This window comes from Haliaeetus leucocephalus, unplaced genomic scaffold, assembly GCF_000737465.1.
Source record: "Haliaeetus leucocephalus isolate CR32 unplaced genomic scaffold, Haliaeetus_leucocephalus-4.0 Scaffold439, whole genome shotgun sequence".
NCBI lineage: Eukaryota > Metazoa > Chordata > Aves > Accipitriformes > Accipitridae > Haliaeetus > Haliaeetus leucocephalus.
The window spans coordinates 8,972,591-8,996,975 of record NW_010972875.1 but is presented as its reverse complement, the minus strand read 5'-3'; the positions used below and the strand labels follow the sequence as shown (position 1 = coordinate 8,996,975).

At 36.5% G+C, this 24,385-nt stretch overlaps 1 protein-coding gene across 2 annotated transcripts in view; it reads left to right on the top strand.

Annotated features, from left to right (window-relative positions):
* Positions 1-24,385, top strand: part of DLC1 (DLC1 Rho GTPase activating protein) — a 212,967-nt gene that overhangs the window by 43,082 nt on the left and 145,500 nt on the right. For both annotated transcript variants that reach the window (XM_010574536.1, XM_010574535.1), the window contains one exon: positions 1,600-1,740. In XM_010574536.1, the coding sequence (XP_010572838.1) occupies positions 1,600-1,740 (141 nt within the window). The remainder of the gene's footprint in view (positions 1-1,599; positions 1,741-24,385) is intronic.

The window sequence follows — 24,385 nt, the reverse complement described above, 5'->3', positions numbered from 1 at the left end:
CTCCTTGAGCACTGATGCCACAAGGAAGCTGAAATACAATGTTAACATCTGTTCTTTATATCTCACCAAACTGTGCCAGCATTTTACTTAATTTCTTACAGCAATAAAGGGAGTTGAGGCAGTCTGTATAAGTAAGTCTGCATGATAATCAGAGGTGGTACCTGTTTCCATGCTGCAAAGCAGCCATCTAGAAAGATAGACAGCTTGCATTAAAGATGGTATATATGCTATTTATATACACTAATTTTCTAGGAATTTTTGAGCCTTTAAGTATTATGAATCAGAGAATCAAAAGATTTGGTTTTCAGAACATTTATGCAGTGTGTTCAGTCTTGTATTGATTTTATAGTAACAAAGCATTTGAATGTAATGCAAAACCATGGGTAATAGGGTGTGGAGCATGGTTCTGCACTGTGGCAGCATGGCTCTGTGAAGCAGACCCTTCTAAGAGCAGCTGTACCCAAGCTGACTTCTACAAAGAATTTGCACGGCTCTGCTGCATTTCCCAATGCTTCACATTGCAGAGGACTCACTGGCAGGAAATATCTGAGTCAAATGCATGGTCCTACCTACAGTGCAGCTTTGTATCTAATTTCTAACCCTTTTCAGAGAACAGCACGCTTGTGTAGTTGGTGTAGAGGCACCTAATTGGCAGCTTCAGTTTGGAGACGAGGGGCTTAGCAGGAATTAATGAATCAAAGGGTTGACATTTCTTTCCAGTTCAGGAGCAGAACCAGAGATGTCTCTGCCCCATATTTCACCTACTCTAGAAACTTGGTATTAGGAAACTGAGGTTTTGCCTGTACAGAGCTGGCTGGGGTTAATAGTTCAGGCTTTTTTCTGTGTACTGTGTAGCTGTATTCACACAGGCTGCACCTTGGCTAGTAATCCTGACAGTATATGGCTGGTTCTACACATAGCCAGCTCTTTGCCAGACATGTGTCACAATTTATCTGCAAGCACTATAATCCCTGCCCTTGCTCTATGCAGTAAATCAAGCATGCACTATATTTTTACTTCCTCAACAATAAAACATACTATATTTCTTCTTCTTTTTATTCTCAAAAAAGGAATGTAATCAGTGTCATTAAAAGTAAGGGCATTTTAACCAGAAATAGCATTTGGCTGATAAGTGTCTGCTGATTCCAAAAAGCTAGGGAGCTGTACCTCTGAATTGTATAAACTGCTGGATAGTGATGTCATTTCAGCTGTGTAATGGCTTACAGATGTTCGCTGAGCTTGCGATGCTGCCAGAGACAGAAGGTGGGAGCACACAGGAAATACTGAACATCAGAGAAAAATGTCAGACTTCTGCAGCCCCAAACTGATTTTTCTTACCTTGCATTCTAACATTTAGGGGAATTACAGCTTTGATGTTAGTGGTGATTTATAATTTCAGAACAGCAGCTAATGCAAACCACTACATTGAAAAGGGCAGCAAGTGAATATGTAAGTAATGGAAAAGAATAAGGGGAATTACTCTTACACAGAGAATTAAGCATGTATATTGAGCCTGTTTAATACTACCATTATTTAGAAGAACTAGATTTTTATTTCATATTCACATTTACGAAGGAGACTTGCAACATTTTTTTACAGGATGTTGAATCTGGTTCTGAAAGTGGAGTGGATGTTGCTTCAGTAAGTCACTCACAAACAAACTTGTCTCCTAATATCCATGCTCCTGACCCAGCATCTCCCTGTTCAGTAGCCAGCTCTGGAGCTAAACCAAAGGCTGGGGTGAGTACAAAGATTGTATTTTCTTAACTTCATTCATGATATCAGATTGGAAGTGAAATAAAGATATTTTATACTGTTCATTACATGGATTGTACAAACAGTATGTGTGTGACGCTGAAAAAAGGACTAATAGCACAGGTTGTCTCAAGGTGCCATTTGAGTGGCAAACAATCCTAGAAGTTTCACATTTAGAAACACTATTATCAGCTGATGATTATAACAAACTTAGTTTTTATGTGAGAAAATAAATTAAAGGAGTTATTCCATATCACTTAGGAAGATAAGGTTTCCTGAAGTGGTATCACTTGGAACATTTCCTAAATCTCATGGAGGGTGCAACCAGCGAAAAAGATAGTTGAATCATGTAGCCTGATTTATGATCCCCAAACCCAGTCACCTAGTCCCTTGAGAGGCTAAACTGTTGTCTACTGCAAGCAGAGGTATTACCCTACTGAATGGAGAATGTCATTCTAAGGTCGAATTGGGCAAGTGGTTTCACACGCTGAGGATGGCAGGGAAGCCACTGAGCAGACAGACCCTTTTCTGCAGGTGCCAGTGCATGCTCGGTGGTGAGGCAGGACAGGTCTGAGAGTTCAGATATGGCAAGGAGCCTCCTTCTGTATCCATTCGTAGATGCACATAGCTATCAGGAGCATGGTCCTTCCTTTTGCCATTGTCCATCTACTGAAGAATCCTTCTTCTTAATGCTTCAGCCATCAGCATGCGCAGAAAAGCTTGGATGTCCTAGAAACTCCTGACATACTTTCTGTTCCCTCTTGCACTTGCTATTTCCACTCCCTCAAAAAGCACAGAAATCTAGACTCTTGTAAACTTTGCCTAGGCTGAAAAGTCTTAGCATAACTCCTGCTCCATCTGTTCATAAATTTAATTGCTGCTGGTAACCAGACCAGCAGAAAATCTGGGATAAAATATTAAAATATAAAGTGTGGTTAGCATAAATATATATGTTTACAAAAAGTAAAATAGATGCCAACTGTCATTTACTGCACTGCAATAATAGCAAGTTAACTAATGCCTTCGATTGAGGCAGTAACAAAAGTTCTAATAAACATTTACATTTAAGATTGTTCACTTGTACAAAAATAAATTCACTTGTAATTCATCATCAGTGCATAGCTATAGCAAATAGAGAGCTCTGCACTCTGTCATTGCGTACAATGCAGCACAAATTCTCATATAAGTGCATATGTTATGCTAGAAGGTGATATCCCATTTTGCAAGATCCTGAGAAGAGCACAGACACTCTCTAAGGTATTAAACAACCCTCTTAAATTTAGGTTTCTCTACTAATATTTGGGGAACTCTTAACACCTGGCTTTGTAGAAGTGTGGGTCACTTCCTTTGGAGTTAGATATTATGTGTTAATTCACCTTTAATAAGTATTTATTTGACTTTTGCTGTGATGGATATATCACGCTGAACATACCTGTGAATATTGCTTTATTATATAATTTTTAATGTATATGATTTTGCAGAGACCTTTTTCTTTTTACTTTGTAGATTAACTGTGAATATCCAAAAAATCTCTGCTGATGTGTGGGTTGTAGGGGTACAATACAGAGTCCTGTTTTTTTAAATTTTTTTATAAGTGAAGACAAATTTTCTCCAAACTCAACTCTCTTTCCTAAAGTTTTGCAGGCTGCAACTCACTGCAGTCTACAGTGGGATTTGCAGATGGGCTTTTTTTGTAAGTATGTTCAGACAAAGACCATATTTTCATTTTTATCATAGTAGGTTTGATAAGTACAAAAATGTGGATCAGTTCTGGTTGAGTGTAGATCTCCTTCAATTTGGGAAAACCAAAATCCTCTTGGATATTTTTTTTATTCCTATTGGCATTAGGCTTTCAGATTGTTTTGACTGTGTACCTTTCTGATCCACAAACCGAGTGCTCATGTGTGCTGTGGTTTTAACTGTTCAAAACTTCAGCTGCCTCCGTACCTTCAGTCAAACTTCATTTGAAAGCATTGGTTTTCTTGGAACACACTAGGAGAAAATAACCCTTCATTCTTACCTTCCTGTATCTCTATCCCTGTTGTTCATCTGGTCTGCATGGCTAAATAGTCTGCTGCTAGGTGCTTGACAGCAATCCCATATTAGTAGAAAAGAAGTTCCCATATTCTTCTTGTCATGTTTAGCTCTGGGCTCTACTCAGGATGAATTTTCAAAAATGGTATATTGAATGGCATGCCCGGAACAGACATCAGGGATGCCTCTGTACAGATGATTTCCATGTAGAGATCTCCTGTGAAAACACACCAAGTGTGGTGTTCGATTTGTAAGGGAGACTGTTCTCATAGTTTCTTTTTTTTTTTTGTCAGACTAGTTGGTGTAGCAGTAAATTTATTCTGTACTGGAAACTCAGCAAGCTACATTTTAATGGTAATGGACTGTTTCAAAGATTTTAGTTCCTTTTTGGTGTTTGCAACTGCAGATCTTCAAGGATTGCAGATGCTTAGTCTCCAAGGACAACTTATTTTGTTGTGTTTATTAATAATATGTAAACAGGAGTACAACTGCAATTAGTTACATTATGGAATGATATGTGGTATTTTTAAACAAACTGTAGCAAACTGTTGACTGCATCAAAATCAGACTGTACAATTAAAACACGGCATCATGTGCAGACTGGGGGGGTGGCAATAATAAGGCAGAGAGATATGGGTTCAAATCTAGTCCCTGATAAAGAACTTGTAAAAGATATTAACTACACAAGTTCTTATCTTACAGATAGGAAATTTGTGTATGGACAAACTATGTCCATTCATGTTAATTCAGCTTTATATGGATTTAAACCAAAAAATTTCTAACAATGTCACAATGTGCCGGAATACCCATAAGCAGAATTTGGTTTGATAATCCTAGGGGAAATGATTCATTCATTGGTTTATGGAAAAGCAGGACATTTTAAATTTTCATAGGTAGATTTAATGAAATGTTAAACAAGGTTTCCATTAGCAGAGGTATTCAGAATTGTATTTAAAATTCAGTATCAATTGTAATTTTCTTTGCAAATTAATAGTAGATATTCTTTTAAAGAAAATTGGAGGGGGCTGTATTTACATACACAAGTTATTTAACATTTCATAAAAATTCACTTATGGGTAGTCAAATCCATTCTTGTCAGTATGAATGCCTGTGTACAGTACACATATATATAATCATACACATGTGTGCACGCACACACAGAGTACTCCTTACTAAATGCAGGCATGACAAGGAAGACTAGGATTCTCCCCAGAGCACTATAGAAAGGTATTTCTATAGAAAGGTTTTTCAATTATCTTGCAGGGTGCAGCATGAAAGCCTTTGATATGCAGATGTAAATGGTATTTTGGGCTTATGAGAAGTGCACAGTTGAATAACCTCCAGCCTAAATTTAGGGTGCCACCATTATATTTCACGGTCAGGGTAAAATAGCATAATGTGATCAATAGAGTGTTTGGTCCACAGTCTAACAACTAATTCAAAATGTACATGTTTGGCAAGGTGCACAAATGGATAATCCTTGTGAAATAAGGATTCATGTGATTGAACAAGTACATTTCCCACATAATTTAGGATTGGACAGCAAGAAATGTTTTTGGCATCTTTATGTTACTTATGTTTACAGAATAAAGAATGTTCATGCTTCTATAATTAGCACATCTCTACGTTCTGGGTTTTTATTCACCAGTCTCCAAAACAGACAATGATTTTTGAATATTAACACTTGAGGATATACACTTGGCAAGCATTAATCACATGAGAGTTGAAATCAGCTTAAAAAACATGAAATCAACAGGCTTTTGCCCCAATGGTCATGAGAAACATTGAAAAATGGGAGTGTCTGGATTTGGAGAGCAAGGAATGTAAATATCCTACATGTTATTACCTTCTACAAACTAATGCCACACATCTGGACACTTATAACATTGTTCAACAACAAAGACGAGAAATTATTTATTTCTAAATTTGCCTTGATTTTTATAAAAACAATATGTGGCTACAGAATTTTAAATGGATTTTAATAACAAAAGGTAAGTTACAATAGCCTTCTCCAGTGCCCAGTTAGCTAGCTAGTTAAGGGAAGCTTGAATCAATTATCATTGTCTTTTTTTTTTTTCCCCCTAAATATAAAAAAATTGGCTAAAGGACAATAGCAGCTAAGGCCTAAAGGTTGTGGCCAAATTTTTGTCCTTGAACATCTGCTCTGCAAAGCCTATCTATTTTCTGTTCAGGTGAAAAAAACCAGCCGTGATTATTTTCTACTGCTTTTCTTGGCAGTCCTATGCCTTTTGCTTCAACAGTGTCCAACTTAGCCCTAATCACACTGTGCAAAGGTAATCAGAAATCTATTATCACCAGAATAGCTGGTATCTAGGAGAAGATTGTTTTTCAGGTTAGCTATAAGGACTTATTTAAAATGTATTCATTTCTCAAAGTGATTTTAGGCACCAGTTATGCCTGCAAGTACAAAATGACCTAGTCTGGCTGCACACTGGAATGGGATTCAGGTGCAGCTACTGATTTCAGTGAAGCCCTGGATGAGCTCAGGAGTCCACTTTCACAAATCTTGTTACTGCATTGGGACAAAAGGCTGTATTATTTAGATGACAGTTTTCAAACTGTTCATTTCTATCTATTAAAATAATTTAGCCTTTTACATATGCTTTTGATTCCTATTATATTTTAAATATTCAGCTATTTAGAGAAAGCCAAATCATTTTCTGAAGAATAATTTATAGTTTGTAGATTAAGAAATAGAGTTCAAGTTTCTTGCTACTTTACTACACTGTTTTTTAACTTATGAAAGAAGCTAAAATTTATGGTAAGTACAAGTAAACCTTGATTTTAGAATTAAATACTCGTAAAGAAGAATTATCAGCAACTGTTTGAAATGTTTACGTTTCCCACTGCATTATGTTTTATAGTAAATTCAGTGGATTATGAGGTGTTCAAACACACACAGAATATGTCAATGAATTTGTGCAGACAAATTTTTCACAGTGGGTCATGCCACCTGAAAGGTAATAGATTTGGTTGCTGAATCATACCTGTATTTTATATTTACTTGTTTATTTATTAAAGTCCTCATATCACTTTTCTAAATTTTGCTGATATTATGGTGTTTCTTGAATTCTTATTTTACTCATTCAGGCAAAACTGGAAGTTATTCTGTTAAGCATTAGGGAAAAAGACTCTTATTATGCAACATTAATAAAATATTGTTTCTTTAAAACTTGAGAATTTTTACAAATAGATGAGAAAAGACTTCTCAGGATCTGATGATGTTGATTAAGTTAGTATTGCCTTTCATATCTGTGTTTAAAAAAAAGGGGGGGTTTAGAAGACAGGGTGAGACAATTAATTATGAAAGTAAATTTTAACACAATCACATTTTCATTGGAATTCTAACAGCCTGTTATTTCACCCTACAAAAAAGGTTTTTTTCAACACATAAATTACCATGAAGCTACATTTGCCAATCATGTAGTATATAACACCAGAATTATGCTGTGTTTCTTACATGAACCTCTCAAAATTTTTCTTTGACTCTGGCTTGCTCCCCAAACGAATCTGTACTCTGTTTTGAGCATAACTGTCTATGTTAACCCCAAATGTATTTTATTTTTTCTTGAATGAAAGAAGCAGAAAATTGTAAATGGCAGAGGTGCTTTTTGTTCTATGAAGTCTTTTAAGCACCATAAATCTTACAGGTGAGCACTTTTTTTGCAACAAGAGTAAGCCACTCCTAGAATGTGAACCAAAACCATTGAATCCAATTATGACATCTTTGACAGTGCTGCTGTGGTCAGAGACAGTTTCTCTCTCTTTTTCCATCCCTCAGTATTGATTCCTGAGTGACCAAAGTGTATAGAAATTAACAGTGCAGTAAAAGGTTTGCCATTTTATATAGCTGCAGTGTGACCCAGGAAATACATGTATTAGGCTGTCCACTTTTGTGTCCAAGTTCGATCCCAACACAATATTGGGAATCTAAATAAATACCCAGCTTGTGAAGTGCTAAGCATGGAGACTTCTGAGTCTTTCCAATATGTCAAGTTGTACATTTACATTTTTGTCTTTTCTTTCAACTCATTTATAGCAGCTATGCTTATATACAGGTTTTTTTCTCATGTTTTCCTCCTTTCTGTAGAGTTGCTGACACTGTCTTCAACACTGTATCAGTCCAGTTATGTACAATAACCAGTTTTTATAAGCAGAAGCAAAAGTTTATGACTTCTTCAGCAGTAACATTGCTAATTGTACTATTTCTAATGTCAAGTACATTTTTTCACTGCATGCTGCCATCTGCTGCCTCACTCTTGTAAATGAAGGGCACTGGGCAGGGGACATCAGGCACTTACACCACGTCAGGCAGTCATGCCAATTAGAACATTTCTAATTGAACATACGTATTTTTTGTCTTTAAAAAAAAAAAAACAACCAACGGAAAAAGCTTTTCATCCTGTACAGATGTATTCTAAATATTTATAAGATAGACTAAAGGTTGACATTTTTTTGTGGGAATGAAGTTTTAATGGAAATAATAGTGGATGGGGATACTTTCAGAAATGTTAAAAAATTTCCACTTAGTCCTAAAAAGAATTGATTTTACAATAGCAGAGGAAAAATTCAGCTCTTAATGGATTTAAGATGTTTGGAAAATTTTTAGATTAATCCCTTGAACTGTAAGTTTCACATTGGGAATTCCTCATTTTATATACACACATGCAATAATTTATTTGTACATTAAGTGCTGGTATTCATAAAAATTATATCTCATTTTCAATCAGCTACATAATTACTGATACAACATAACATCACAACTGCATGTGTACCACCATAGGAGACATATGGGTTCGAGACAATTAAGTCTGTTATACTGGAGTGCTATGGTTCCTCTTGGCATGTTGCTTATTCCTTCAAGTGGACCCAACTGGGAGGAAAAAATACTGAACATTGCACAGTCTCTCTGGAAGATAGTTTCTGTTTTGCAAAATCCAGAGTGGTTTTCATTTTTCTCATTTTATTCAAGCCTGTTGTGTTTGAGAATAGGAAACTACTTCTTCTCTGTAAGAAAAATTCACAATAAGCTAATAATCATATCTGAAGTTGCCAATATTCAAGTAGTTCAGTAGAAGAGTGTGAGCAAGGGTGTATTTATATTTAAAGGTATTGTGCTTAAATGTGTTACAGTCTAATGTCTTATGGTTACGTCTGCCTATAATCTAACGGGCTAAGAGGTCAAAATTCTTCAGGATCATCTCAGACTTGTGAACACATTTTGCATCTTTTCTGCATGAGCAAAAAAAGCTGAGGGAATTATCATTTCTGGCCACTTACAGGTATGTTACTTTGGTAGGGAATCTAAAAATTGCAGTCCAGACTCTCTGACATCCTGTTTGCATTTGGGCCTGGGCAAGGCGGTTCCCAAACCCCTCAGAAGGGAGGAGCAACCCATGCTTAGCACTACTATTTCTTCACTGCAGGTCAGACTTACTGATACTTGGAATCAAATCTGTTATCTCTTGCACACCAGCATTGCATTTATAAGTACTGCCATATCTATGTTTGAGAAATGGAGACTTAAATCTATGACTGGAAGAATTTTATTGTGTTGCTCTGAGGACCAATATCCTTCTACGTAGCTTAAATTTAAATACTCAAGGCTTAATAGCAGGAAATCATCTATGTTGTTAAATGATCACAAGCAGATGCAGAGAAACAGAGCGTTCCAGGTTCTCTTGAACAAATCATATGACTGTCAATCATATGAATCATATGAAGTCATACAATTTAAAATTTCAGCTTCAGTTTAGTTTGTTTCTTTAAACCTCGCTCTACCATCAGTTAAATGCATTTTCTTACAGGAGTAAATCTGTTTAAATCAACAAGACTGTGCATGTCAGAAGTGTCACATGCATGAGTAGGTGGATATGTTTGTTGCAGAATTAAGGCTTTGTGTCACAGCTAAAAGGTATAATGATGAGAATTAATTACCACAAGGACACAGAATACTCTTCCCAATGCATGTGCCTGGTATCTTAAAAAAAGTACATATAGAAAAATCATAAGTGACTTTTCCCAAGCATCAGGAAGCTTCCCTCGTGCCTACTATGACTATGTTGAAAAAGTTGACTCATGCTCCGTTGCTTAGTAAGTAGTGGTTTTGAGAAACTCACCACATGGCAGCCTGAGTTTGCATTCAGGCTCATCATATAAATGAGAGTCGTACATCCTCCAGTTACAAACAAAAGTGTGATGCCTAGAAGAATTGCTAGTGCCCCATCTTACAAAAGTCAAGACAGTCAGTTCTATGTGTCAGTTATTTAACTGCCACAATGTACCAGTAAGATAATATTGTGACTTAAGTCCTACCAAGTACCGTGGTCTAAAAAACATGTCAGGCTTCTGCATAAAAATGGTGATAGGCTGAATTTCAGTGAAGAAGGTGTCTGGAATACAGGAATATCATAAGAGCTGGAATGTGACATACAAGAGTTCAGGCTGATACTCTAAATTACTGTGAAACTGGAAGAAAAAAAGATATTTTCTATTTAGCTTATGAATAGAGAAGTTCTGGGAAAAAAGTAATAAATAATTATTCAGAACATTTCTTTGCATTTCAGTACTTTTTAAAAACTAATGATTATGATAGCCAAAGAACCTCACTTCACCAACTCATGATTCTCCCCCTGATTCACCGCTATGCATCCCCGGATTTTCTAGGGAACAGCTAAGGCTTGTTCTAGGAACAAGCTAGATATTAGCAAAAACTTTTAGGAAAAATTGTGAAGTTTGAGTATTACGTTTAGGTAAATTTACCACTATTTTTAATATAAAATGTACCTTTTGATGCAAAATTAAATAAATAGTATGGCTTAAGTATTGCAAAAAGCATTTGTTACCATAGGTTCTTATTCTGAATAACATAGTTCTGTCCTTGCTATTTGAAAACTGGTATTAATGAAGATTCATGTGACAGTTTACTGACTTGGGTTTTGGGGGAATGACTTTATAATATCTAACAAAAAGATTGCTGTGCATAAATAAATCAGTTTTAATTAGTTGTTAGTCTATTTTTCAGTTTATATTTAGAAATGACACATTGTGACTTTGATAACCAGATGCTTTGACCAGAAAAAAAAGTGTAAGTGAACATTTATAAGTGACCTATTGACTAGCATGTTGCTCCCAAAGCGTTGTTTATATTGTAAAAGGAAAGAAATATGCAGACATCAATTTGCAAGTGAAAAAAAGTTGGTTTATCTACTATCCATGGATAAAATAACCTGTTTAGTTATTTGCACACCTTTCAATCAAATAGAGGCCTATCATGTTGACACACTTAGTGCCAGGTGCCTTGTCTTCCTTCCTCCAGGGGTTTGTGGATATGCATATGCTGTCTCATTTGCTAACACCTTCCAGGTGAAAATTATAAATAAATTACTACTTCTAAAAGCTATTTGTAACCACTAGGTTAAAAGGTTAGTTTAAATATTACAGTGATGGAAACAGTGGGTGAACATTGACATTCCCTTAGTTTAAGATAAAGAGCCTAAAGAACTTTCAGAACATAGCAAATAGTAAATTTTAGATGGGCTTGCATCAATGCTAAGTTGAATATTCTGTTTTATCGGCCTTAGGCTGATTTTGCAGATTAGCAGTATTGAGGACAGGGATTCAGCCTTTATTAGATATAAACCTGTGAAGGAAGCAAGCAAAATCACACTTTATGTAAACTTCAGTGTATTTACACTTAAAAAAAAAAAAGTTAAAGCTTATCTAAAAATGTTGTTCTTCATAAGTAAATCTTTCTCCCATATGAAATCAGGAGGAGAAGGCTCAGTTTCTCCAGCCATTCAGAAATGGTGGGTTTGATAGAATGACAGAATATCAATGTCTTTTTTAACTTAAGTCTGATAAGAAGCTGGTTGAGTCTGAATTTTTGAGAGTTTGCTGGGTTTTGCTTCCCGTGCCAATATGTTCTGAATGTCAGACAATATGTGAAATGTTCCCCTTTTTTGCCTGATAAGTTTAGTGCAAGTCTCTCTTCTGTGTTCTTCCATATTGACTGAGTTGAATCCTTACCAAGTTTCCCCTTTTTTTCTTGAAGTTACTTAAATATGTTTAACTGTATGTCAGTATGACATTTTAACTTTTACAGCACCTGCCAAGAAAATCTTACATGACATTTACATGATTGTGTTTTTTCTAAAAAAAAAACTTTGTAAATTTTCTCTGTGAGCATGTAATCCATATAGTGCATCTCTGCATTGAAGAACTTGAATCCCATAATCCAGCTCATAATTGTCGTTGCATGCATAAGCAAAGATGGACAAAAATTTTAAATCACTGTCAGTTAGAAGCCTGTGAGTGGAAAATTGCTGAAAAAGATGTAAATTCATTCTTAATGTCAGTGGCATAAAGAATTTATTTTCCCTGAAGAAAAACAAAATCTGCTAAGCACTAAGCAGTTTTATTAATAGAATTTTTTATTATTGTTGTTTAAATTGCTGTAATGCAGAGGTGTATACATCTGAATGGAGCTTCATTAGTTCTGGTATAAGCCAACACTTGCAAAAGAAATCACTGAAGGAGATGGTGATTGGCATAGGTGAGGTAGATAGGAAGTAGTCACTACTTAAAAACAAAGGACAAATTTTTTTGAAGGTTAAATCTGTGGAACTTACTGATATTTTGGAAGGTAAAAGTAAATTGGTCTCTAAAAGTGCTTAGACATTTTGGGGGGCAAAAGTTTATAACTCATCAAATCAGCAGATAGAAACTTGTGCTCATTATCATTACAGTCTTACTGTCAGTCATATGGTGAAATCCTAATGCAGGATTTGGATTTGACTCAAAAGCCACAGTTCACCAACCTCTTCTGTTGGGTCTGTTGTTTGCAGTACATGCATGCCCTATAGCTGCCATTGGGATTGCCATATTTTTATATACATCCTCTAATCTACTGCAGGTCTTGGGGAGAGGAAAATAGTCTAGATTGATCCGATACAACCATAGGCATGCTCTGAACCGCAGACAGCTGGACATGGAGCCCTTACATGCGCTATTCTCTTACATGGAAGCTATTTCTTTTGCACAGAGCTTTATCTCAATATAACTCGTGCTACTTACACATGCCTTCTCTGTTTCATGCCTGATAGAGCATTTCAGAGCAACTTATAAATGCCAAACATTACTGGGAAATTCTGTTGAAAAGAAGGAATCTGAAATCTCCTGTTAAAATTCTAGTGAGATGTATTGCATCAGTTATTAGAGCTGTATATCTCACCATTTTTAGAATTTTGTCTCCTTGAAAGGAAATAATTGGAAGACATGGTGGGGGATAAATTTCACCACATGCAGAAGACTAGCATAAGGATTTTTAATGATCTAAGTCCTTAAAATAGTGTTGAAGAACATTTTGCTGTGTTGAAATGAGCAGAATATATTCTGCATAAAAGCCTTTAATGAACACCATGGAAACAGAAATATTCATAGATTTGTGACTGTTTCCATCCTGTTCAGTAATAACAAGATATCTCAAAATCTCCAGAACAAAGGAAAGAGGGTTCCAGAAAAGGTCAGTAGGTCCCCTTGCTGGACAGTATGAAGGAGTGGAAAGGGAGAGGGCTGCTTGGAGACTGGCTGCAGAAAGCTAGATTGCAGATTTTCTGGGAAGTGGGGCTAAGGGGCTTTAAAGCTGTGAAAAAAACTTGAACTTTTTGCCAGTAGACCAATAGGTGACAAAAGGCTGCAACTTTATTCAGTCCAACAATGTTGCACAAGACTTTCAGCTAGGATGAACTGTTGTTGGATGCTGAATTGTTGGCTAACTTGTCATTTGCCAAGGGCAACTTCAGTTTTTGTTTTGGATAGCTCTATGAAGAAATCCTTTGTTTCTCTATCAGACTCTGTCAGTGCTTATTACATCTTGCTAGGAATTAGATCACTGGGAGAGCAACAGTCAAACTAAATAGCACAGACTGAAAATCATTTTGTGACTGAGAGCCATAAGACCCTTACCTTATCCCTCAGCAATTCAAGAGAAGGGAAAGCTCAGAGTGATCTGAAGATGGAGAAAACAGTGTTATTGCAAGAGTTCATTTCTAAGGTAATGCTGGTTTAGAGGTGCAGTTCTGTCCCAGGCAGTACTGTTTTCTTTCTCCTCCTTTGCATGACATTCATACAAGCAGGGGATTCAAATCAGCCAGCTGTCCCATGCTAGTACTGTCATGCAGAGCAGGCGAGATGCACTATGATTGCAAGTATAACAATCACATTTGAGCTGCTTAAAAACTACCAAAAAACCTACTGCAATGAGCATCCACTGTGCTAATATCCAAAGTGATAATAACTATTAGTGACCATTTAAACTGATATTAAAAATATTGTCCTGACAAGATTGGTATTGTTCTATTTATTATAAAGTAGTGTTGCTGTAAAACTGTTTGCAACTCATATCCTAATATTCATATCCAAAAGTTTGGTGCTTGATAGGACTTTGGCCCATGTTGAGACGTTATGAAATTTGAATGCCTTTTGGCAAAATTGTATATATAAAAATAGGAAAGAACAGAATGATTTTAAAATGATGCTTTACTTTAGCTTAGTTATGCTCCCAAGTCCTTAAAGTGGTCTTTTTTCTGTTTCTTCTTTTTTTCTTTTTTCCTGTTTTTTTGTCATCTTTTTTGTTCCTTCTTTCTTTTTTCTCTTTCTCCTTTTTTTTTTTTAATTTTCTCCTTTTTTTCTTCTGTTTTGTTTGACTTTTCAACCTTCCTGTATTTTTATTCTGGATTTGCATCTTGCATTAAAGTCAGAACAGTTATCAACACTAAACTGTACTCACCCTGCTCCAAAGTACACTTTGTCCTCCCCATGGTCCATGGCTCTCTTTCACCAGATCAGTCCCAGTAAGATCACTGGCATGGTTGTGCAGCCACAGCTTTGCCTATTCATATAAGCATTTGAATTACTTCTCTTCTTATATGCAGCTGGATAACATGTCCACCTGTGACTCGAATAAGGTAGAAGAAATACCAACATTTATAGCAAACATAGGTATTAGAAGTTTTCCAGGCCATGGCCTGAAGACTAGTGCCTTTGGGGGACAAGTACATCACTAATAATTTTTTATGATGTCAGTCTTGTGAGTACTGATTTCAGTCCCCATGAATCCATGTCTCCACTTTGCAGCTGTGGTTATTTTAAGTGTGCTATCAGCTAAGTGATTTTTCTGTGATTTGTGATGTCTGAAATAATGTACATTTAGCTGAAGAGGGAATATGCAAAACCTCAAGAAAGAAAAGCTGTATTAAAGGGGAAAGAAACAATCTAATATGTAGATATGGCTTTTGGTGAGAATTTCCTGTGTTTTATCTAAGAAAAAATTTCAGGCTTGAATCCAAGACAAGTAAGGCAGCACAGAACAGGGGGATGAAGACACAGAATTTGAGTTAGAAAAGCAGCGACAACAGTTTAATCTCTCTACCAGTAGATGGAGAGCACAAGAAAGTAGAGGCATGCACATGAAGAAGGAAGAAAAGAAGTTTGCATCAGCTTCTTGAAGAGGGTGAGAGATGAAAGAAGAAAAAAGCAAGAAGGGGCAGGAGAGGGAAACAGGCTGCAAAGTAGGAAGAAATTGGAAAAAATGAATTCTAAAGGGTAAAGAGGAAATGACAAGACTTAAAATATCAGCTTGGTCAAATCATCTTGTTGGTAGTGAATAAATATCTAGATTGTCTTCTTTCATGCCTTGTACATGGTAGCCTTTACTCCTGGAACATGGTTTGAAAACGTGGCATGAATAGTTTGCATTACTGGAATGGAAGAAATCCATGTCTGCCTTTTCAAGCACTTTTCCAGACACAGACATGCTGTGAGTGACATCATGGAAAACCATTTCTTCTTGTCCTTTACATACGTCTCTCTCGTAAGGAATTCTCTTGCTCCTGCACTCTCTTTCTCCCTGTCTCACCCTCTCTGTCTCTCACTTTCTTCTATGTCTTACTTTGTGCTTTCTTTCTCTTCTTTCTTCCTTTTCTTTTCTTTCCTTTTTTTTTGGTCTTCAAAGCCAGGGTGGGAGCAAGGGATCTGGTTAGCTCTCTGTTTAATAGTTGAAAGAGCTTGGTTTGGGTTTTTTTAATGCACAAAATTCCTCTCAGTGAGACATGCCACACATTCTGATCTCTCCCCTTCAGGCGGTTACACACTATTAAATATGGGGTTGGAAATGACACGCGTCTGGAAATACAGAAATGAAACAGCCTTCCACTTTCTGCACTGCACTATACAATGAAGGTGTTGTAAATTGTTAATTGAATGGCATGGACTTCTAGTTTGTTGGGATTTCTATAAATAGAAACTGTACATTCCAGTGTGTTGCCACTTTTTATTTTCTTCAGATTAACTACCATACTTTTAACCTTTCTGTGTTCTAAAATAGAGAATAGCAAAGTTTTTAGTTTGTCTGTTTTTATTCCCTAAAACATAGCTTGCGCTCTGAAATTTTGTTCTATTTACCTTCTCTTACTAAACCATCTTTATTGTATTTTTGTACTACCCCTATTTTAAAAGAGAAGTAAAATCCAAACAATCTAGAATGGTACTTGAGGTATTCCCTGTATTCTACAACCCAATAAACAGTGAAATATGTTTATTTTATATTAAATAACACTGCACACATTACATAGAGATTAATAGTTAATGTATTGCCATGCAGAATACAGAAAGACAAACAGGGTACTGCTCGAGGTGGAAAGTGGGGAGATCCTTTGATCTTCCAAAGTCATTTTGAAGTTTTGGTTTCCCACTCTGAGGAGACAACATTGTCTGTATGTGAATGGCACTAGACTGGGAAGTTTATTCTTCCATAGTAGTTTGTTAGGTGAACGAAAGCCCTACATGAGAGGCAGCTGCTGAGGAGTTATAGGCCATTGAGACTGCAGAATGCAATGTGAAAACAAAGTAGGGTTTCGTTTCAGAGAAGGGAGAGGAATAGATGATGGAATTAATCTCTCAATAGTCCATGATCCCGCAGAATGTTAGCACTCTCTTTACAAAGCTGTAACTCTCAGTCCAGTATATTTTATATTGCATTAGTATAGCCTTAAGAGTGTTCAACACAGTTTATGAGTATTGATGAGTAAATGTGAGATAAGATAAATGTGGAATTAAATATACTGTTTCTTTAAAATGTGATGAGTGTCAAAGTACCTGAAATGATTGGCCAAGATACATCTCCTTGAAAGCCTGAAGGAACTTTAAGATAAAAATATTTTAAATTCACCATTTGCTGTAATTGGCAGGTTTATCTAGAAAAAATGAAATTAAAAATAGACCTCTCAGCTGAACATGAGCAATGACTTTATTTCCACAATAAACTCACATGGTTGTATGTTGAATGAACAAAAAGTTCAGCAATTCATTGGAGAATTAGCGGGGTGATAGGCATAAGGCAGATAGCAAAAACGTGATGGAGAGTAATACAGCCAATCATACATCCAGCTTCCAAACTGTTAAAACTGAATTATGTTGGCTCATTGTGGAGCTTTGCTACACAGTCACATGCAATTTTTCTAATTCTTCTGTTGCAGCTTTGCCAATACAAAAGCAATTCAAGAAAGATCCAGTTTTGCTGTTGCCAACGTTGAGTGATGTTTCGACATGCTTAGGGATTTCAGAGTGTTTTGAGAACTCTGTATTCTTAGGAGAGGAAAAAAAATCTTTAATGGGTTTCTCACATTGTTTAGAACATCCTGTGGATAATCCCTTGGAAATACAGAAATTGTAAGAGAGGAAAATCAGAGCACATAGTTTCTATATTAAGAAAAGAGAGAGATTTCAGATTTATTTTTAAAAATTCAGAGAATCTGGGTACCTAGAAGCCATTCTGCACTTCAGGAGGATGTGTAATTTTCCAAAATTGTTTTCTTAATTGAGCCACTAATTAATAATTTCTGAAAATTACTAGGACAGATTTTTAAAAAAACTATTTAGATGTTTAAAACAGAAGAAGACAGCTGCTGAGCTGAACAAATACAAAGGACCTACCTGCCACCAAAGTCTGTGAATTACATCTTATGTGACCTCCAGGACTAAGATGATTTCCAGGAAGGGAAACTCTGTTGCTGTATCTACTTGTGCCACCTCTGTAGCTGAACAGTTTTCACTAAGTTTTATGCTTCTGAGTTACATTTGAAAATGTCTTGGTAATGTCTTGCATATGTATTCAGTAATCTGACTGTAGACACTGAAAACCTTAACCTGAGTCCTCTTCCAAAGCAGCTTGCTGGAATGAGAAGTTCTCTAGGAATTACACCAGCTAAGGAAGCAGGAAGGCAGAAGAACAAAACTCTTCCTGTGGTTGTTTTATTACTTGGTCCTAATTACTCAGGAGAAGGGTACAGAGAGAAGGAAGGGAGGATGGATGTTAAGATACACACTATACGTAGGAACTACCTTCTTGCAGGTAAAGATCAGGGGAGAAGCACTAGGAGTATTTAGTTGAATCTGATTAAGTTTACATCTCAAAATATGCTGAAAGATGTCACAGGTCTCATTAAATATTTGAATATAGATAGCTTTTCTCATTTGAAGTGAGTTGCCTCTTTCCAAGAAATGTAGACAAGCTGAATATTTTATTTTATGACTTTTGCACCCTTTTATATTTATGTATCTACCTATGATTACCTATCACTGAAGATCTTTATTTCATTAAGTATTCCATATATGGCACTGAGGCCACCTCAATGGCAGAAAAAACATGGCCAAGAAAAAAGTAGTCCAGGGAGTTATATGTTCTCCTCCTTGTCCTTGTAGGGAGGAAGAACTTATAATTTCTGCCAAAGGTCTAAGTTCTGCCTTGAAAGCAAAATTCATAGCAAAATTTTCAGAAGTCTAATTGACTTTATATTAGAAGTCCTCTTTTGTAGGAAACTTGGATATTTGGGAGTCAATGAGGTTAAACTTATAAGTACTTTTGAAAGTGGGTGCTCCTTTTCTTCTTTTTCTTTTCATGTTTGAAAGATATTTGCACTTCACTGAAGTAGTTCTTCCTTTCATCCATCTGAAAATGACACAAAGTACTAGACTCAAAGCAGAGTTTTCTCAATTACAGGCTGAAGTTTGCACACACATAGAATGCAGGTAGTTTTTCCAAAGTGCTACCACAGAGAATCTCTGATAATTTTTCCCTGCCCTACATGATGCTTATACAAATATTTTCTTTTTTTCTTTTTTTTTTTTTTTTGGTGGGTCCTCTGACACACCTATCGGAAAATGTTTAGCTGATAGATGAGATTATTTGCCAAAGGAATTCTGAAGACCGAGAAAATTTGAAGAGGGAGACCTTGAGTCACTGAGACAGAACTGATCTGTCTTGTAACTTTATTCAGAATTTCACAATCCTTGCTAAACTGCAAGATAAGGGCCAAAGGCAACAAACCAGCAGGAGCCAACTCAGAATGTGCCAAAGTTCATAGAACGGTTGCTTCAGGCTGAAGTTTGTTGACCCTTAATCACTCGGGGTCATCAGTGGTTCTGCTGCAGGGCCCTGCAGAACGTGAGTCCGATCAGATCTCCCGCTGCTGCTGTCCAGGCTACCGGTAGGGCAGAGTGAAAGCTGGGATACATGAATTCCAAGGCAGCATTTCATGAGTGTCTGCCTGACAGCGTGCTCTTTTGGACTACCATCCCTGTGTAACGCATGTGTTTTCTAATTCTAAACTTCCTTAATCTCTTGCAAATGGTGTAGTGGAGTTAATCACAGCACAGGCAAAAGATTCCTTCCAGTTAGCATACTTTTTACGCTTTCAGTACTGTGTTTTGTCATTGACTGATATTAGTGTAAGCACGTACTAACACAGTTTAAGTTTTAAATCATTTTTTGTTAATTCACAGTGATAACATTGTTGAGAAATGCCCTTTTCCTGTTAAGTCTCCTTTGACTATTCGTACTACATTTAATGACCACGTTGCAATGAGTATGGTGGACTGCTGTAAAGTAATAGTGTGAAAGATTGTAGGGTATTAAATGGCATTTCAGACACTAATCTTGCAACAAATTCAGCGTGTAAGCATGCACTGACAAAAACATACTTCAGTCTTGCAGTCTGTGATGTACATAGTAGCTACTAAGGAATACCAACTAATTTAACAATGATGCCATTCATGGTATAATAAAACCTTTAATGCATGTTTTTATGGGCTCTATCATACATTTGGGCAGCTCACAAATTTTTACAAAAATAATCTTTATGACAATGATAGAACTTTAGAAAATATCTAATTCCTACGAGCTAGAGGCATTTGAGTATAGTCCATCCAGCACATAACATACATAAAAATGTTTTGAAAATTCTTCCACTGTCTTCAAAAGCTCTGGAATTGTCAGTGTTTCTCATAATCCTCTTGTATATGAAAGAGGCAAAAGAGAGAGGAGGCGTAAGGGCATATTGGTCTCTGGAGCAGCGTGTGCCGCAGGGGCTGAGCGTTTGGGAATCTTCAGAACTGGATGATCCTCTTTGAGAGGAAACAGTTCATGTTTCACTACAAATGAAAAGATGAAACAGTTAATGAGAAAATAATTTGGTCATTGCTATGACTTTTAGCAATATCAAAAAAGGAAATGAACATACCTTTGGAAAGAATCTGTAAGCACTACTGTACTTTTTAAAGAGAAAATCTTCTAGATCAAAAATATTCTAAATTCTGTACATATTTAGGATTATGAGATCCTAGATGCTTCAGAAAAATACTCATAGGGTAACATTCACAATTGCAGGTAAAGCTGGAATACGGGAGACTGAATTCCTTCAGGCTTTTCCTCATAAGGACCCTCCTCACACACATCAGCAAAGCTATCTCATTGGCTGTTCCAAGTGCTTTCTGTAGTGTACTCTTTTGCTGGGGTATCTGAAAAAGTTCGATATCAGTCAAGATCCCAGTGTTCCCAGGCTACTTAAAACATTATTTATATGACACAAATGATCATTTTCCTTGTACTCCCACATCAGTCTGCATGAAGATCCTTGCTTTATACTGGTTGCATTCCTTCTGGTGTATGGGTAATTCTTCTGCCCTGTTCATACAGGATCTTGCACAATGAGGTTGTGGTCCAAGTCTGTGGCTTTTGAGTGCTTCAGCAATACAAATAATGTTGTCACCACTTAAAAATAGGTTTGTGAAGTGTAAGCATGTCTGATCTTGATGAGAATGAAAGCAAAAATACAAGCAGGCTACCAATATCACCATTATTTTTTAAATTGCTGCAAGTATGCTGTTTAATTTCAGTAACAGTCCCATTTCAAGAAGTTTTCAGTCTAAAGACCAAGGTAAGACAGATCACGTTAGGAGACAGACAAAAAAATTACAGAATTATTAGTGAGTAAAACATTTTTTAAAACATTTTCTTATTATCTTCCCTTCATATAACAATGGGCTAGGGACAGCATTTGATGCTTATAAGTCTTTGGGAAAATAATGGTTCAAAGGAATCTGAATGATTGACTGTAGCTGGTAAACTGGGACTGAAAATTCATTCTATACCTATAGAGAAAGACATGAATAAGCCAGTGGACAAGGCATCTATGAGCATGTTTGTCATCCAGGAAAGAAGGCATACAGGAGAAAGAAACAAATCAGTGGGGTAAAAATCTGTCAGAGTGAAGATCAGAAACAGGGAATGAAAGAATAGCAATGAAGATACTAAATTGGACTGTGTTAGGTAAAATATGGAGATGAAGACTGATAATTTCCATCTGAAATTGGGGGGTGTTGACTATCTCGACAAATGAAGATGAAAAGTTTCAGACAATAAATAAAAAATAATTTGTATTTTGAAATATGGAAATTGTAGGAACACACACAATACATAAGTATGATAAGAAAGTGTAAATGAAGAATTAAGTAGGATGTTTAAATACAAGACTATTTTTATTGATACAAAATGGACTGAAGAATTTAAAATAAAAAAAAAAAGCCTGCAAGTATTTTTGTCTAGTTTGATTTTTTTCTTTTTAAAGATTCTCTCTCTCTTAGCTATTAAAGAGTGGCTTTTTATCATTAATCTGTGTGAATAAATTATATTTTTATCTTCTTCAAAAACCACACATCATTGTCATCTACTAGCAGATAATCTTTAAGATTTACTGGAAAAAAACTGGCATGTTATTGCATTCCCTGCTGTCTTGTGGTCTGACAGTATTATTAGCCAATTCTACCCAAAAAACACCATCAATATCACCTTCCAAAACGAGAAAGGGACTCAGTTCTTCCAACCAGTAAATCACCATCCTGTGCGAATCCACGTGGAATATGCAACTTGTTCCATAAAACTCATGGGAAATTCTTTCCTATTTCCTGTTGAGTTCTGTGTGGTTATCTGACGTTCCCACAGAAGCCATATGAGCTATTAAATCTCTCCTTATTGTTTTCACTGAAGTTCTAGTAGCTTAGCTCCTCAAACTAGTAATTACGCTGTTACTATGTATTTGTCTCAGGGGCTGTGTATGTGCATGTAGGAAGTTCCCACTGTTGCAAGCATCGGTACAGGTCAGCTATAAAGTTCAGCAGTGGGAGCTCTGGTGTTTAGCAAGCATTTCTATTTGCACGACTGCATCGAACTGATCTGCTCTGACTGTCAGATTCTGGATACCCTGGAACTGACTCTCACTCAGCTGAGCAAGTGTTTTCCCAAATAGTGCAGCTGTCCTTCCGTTAAAAGGCACTACATCAGGAAAATTATACCAGTTCCGCCTGTGACTCTTCCAAGTCTTGGCCCAATCAGCTGTTCATTACAGCTGTACTGATCCCACTGTGTTAAAGAGCTGTGTTCTTCACCTACAGGATGAATTCATCTAAATGAGAGAGACTAGCAGAGTATTTCATTCTAGTATTCCCACTCTACTGCCTATTTCATTTTGGACTAAAGTAATTTTTAAAAGATTTTGGTAATTTCATTTACAGGTAATAGGTAAGTTGTTCACCACAAAGTCTGTATAACACATACAAAACAATTCCATGTAATAAGGTCTTAAATTACTTCAAGAAAATTATTTTCAAGCATTGCCGTACTGAGTCGAATAAGAAATAAATTGGTTATCATAAGCTGCATCATGTTAGAAGGCATTTTAAACAGAGGTTGAAGATTCTTTTTAACATAGCTCCTCTAACTAAACACTACAGGATACATCAAAAGTCTTACCCCCTTCTAATCTACTCTTGTTACTGGGGGAGGAGTGGATGACAATTGTTTTCTGACTCCTTTCTATAGCTGGCAGCAGGACATGGGCTTTGTCTTATCATTGGATTTGTGAGTTAGGTGACAGAAGGTTTTCTGAGCATGAGGCAGCTCAACAGTTCACCTCCTTCCCCCATGACATACAACGTGACACAGGCATGACATGACCCTTATTTGAAGGGGTACATTCAGTTGATTTCCAGGTACCAGGTCTCTCAAACTTTATTTCAGTAGCAGTTTGTAAAACTGACTGGGCGAGTAAAGCATCTAGTGAAGGTGAGGTGAGGTTGAACGGACCAAAGAAACATCAATTGCCTTAGCATTTGCAGTCAGAAAAGATCAGGGAAAAAGATAGTCTTTAGTGATCTAGGACCCAGTTCAGTGCTTGCCAAAGTTGAGGAAGGCTTCCTATTGATTTCTCTTAAGTTTAATTACCAAAATTCCTGTGGTAGAGCTGTAATAGTGTTCAGGGTTTTACATGGGATCATGCTCAGTGATTACTCCTGGAAAAGTTCATTTATCCACAGGTAATTCAAATTAAATAAGTACTCACACATGGCATTGGGGTTAATTTTATCACTTCAGGAGAAATGAATACTTTTATAGCATATCATATCTTCCATTCCTGGTAAGCACTTAGGCATCAGCCCAAAGGATAAAGAGTGGTTTGATAACTGTATTTAGGAATGTAGAAAAGATATCTAAGAGTGGACAGCTTTTAAGTCTTGCCAGCAACGGCATAAGATTCATTTGCTACGGAACGCAGTTAAAGTTCAACCTTGCAATAACATTCACTTTCATAGCAAAATAGTTAATTTTTATATGGCTTACTAGAAAAGGTCGCAGAAGGGAATCATTTTAAGTCTTTAAAATAAATCAGGTTAATACCTAGGTAAAAAGGGGATCCATCCTTCCTGCTTGTCTTTGGAAATGTGTGACATGGTTGCAGAGGTCTCTCTTGTTCCAATAGTTCCCATGCACAATCATTTCTTTCCTAGATTATCGGAAGATCAAGATTTTTCCTGAATCAGTGTGCCTGCAACTTTCTTGCTCCTGAATCAGTGTGCCTGCAACTTTCTTGCTTTAGTTTTTCAGCAAAATAAGAACTAAAATAGAACCTCACTCTTGATTTCATCACCTCTAGGCAACAGTACAGAATGATTATCCCTGTCTGGTATACTTTTCTCTGAAGGATTCATCATAAATGGAGATAGTATACAGAGCAGAGAGGACCGGTAATGTTATGGAGACTCTCTTCTCTCCTGTTTAGCATATACTCAGTACTAAAGCAATCTTTAAGAGGACTCTCCAGACAAGACTGGCAGAAATACGGGGGGGGGGGGGGGGGGTCCCTCTCTTATATATTCCAAAAAAATTTTTTTTTTTTTTTTTTTT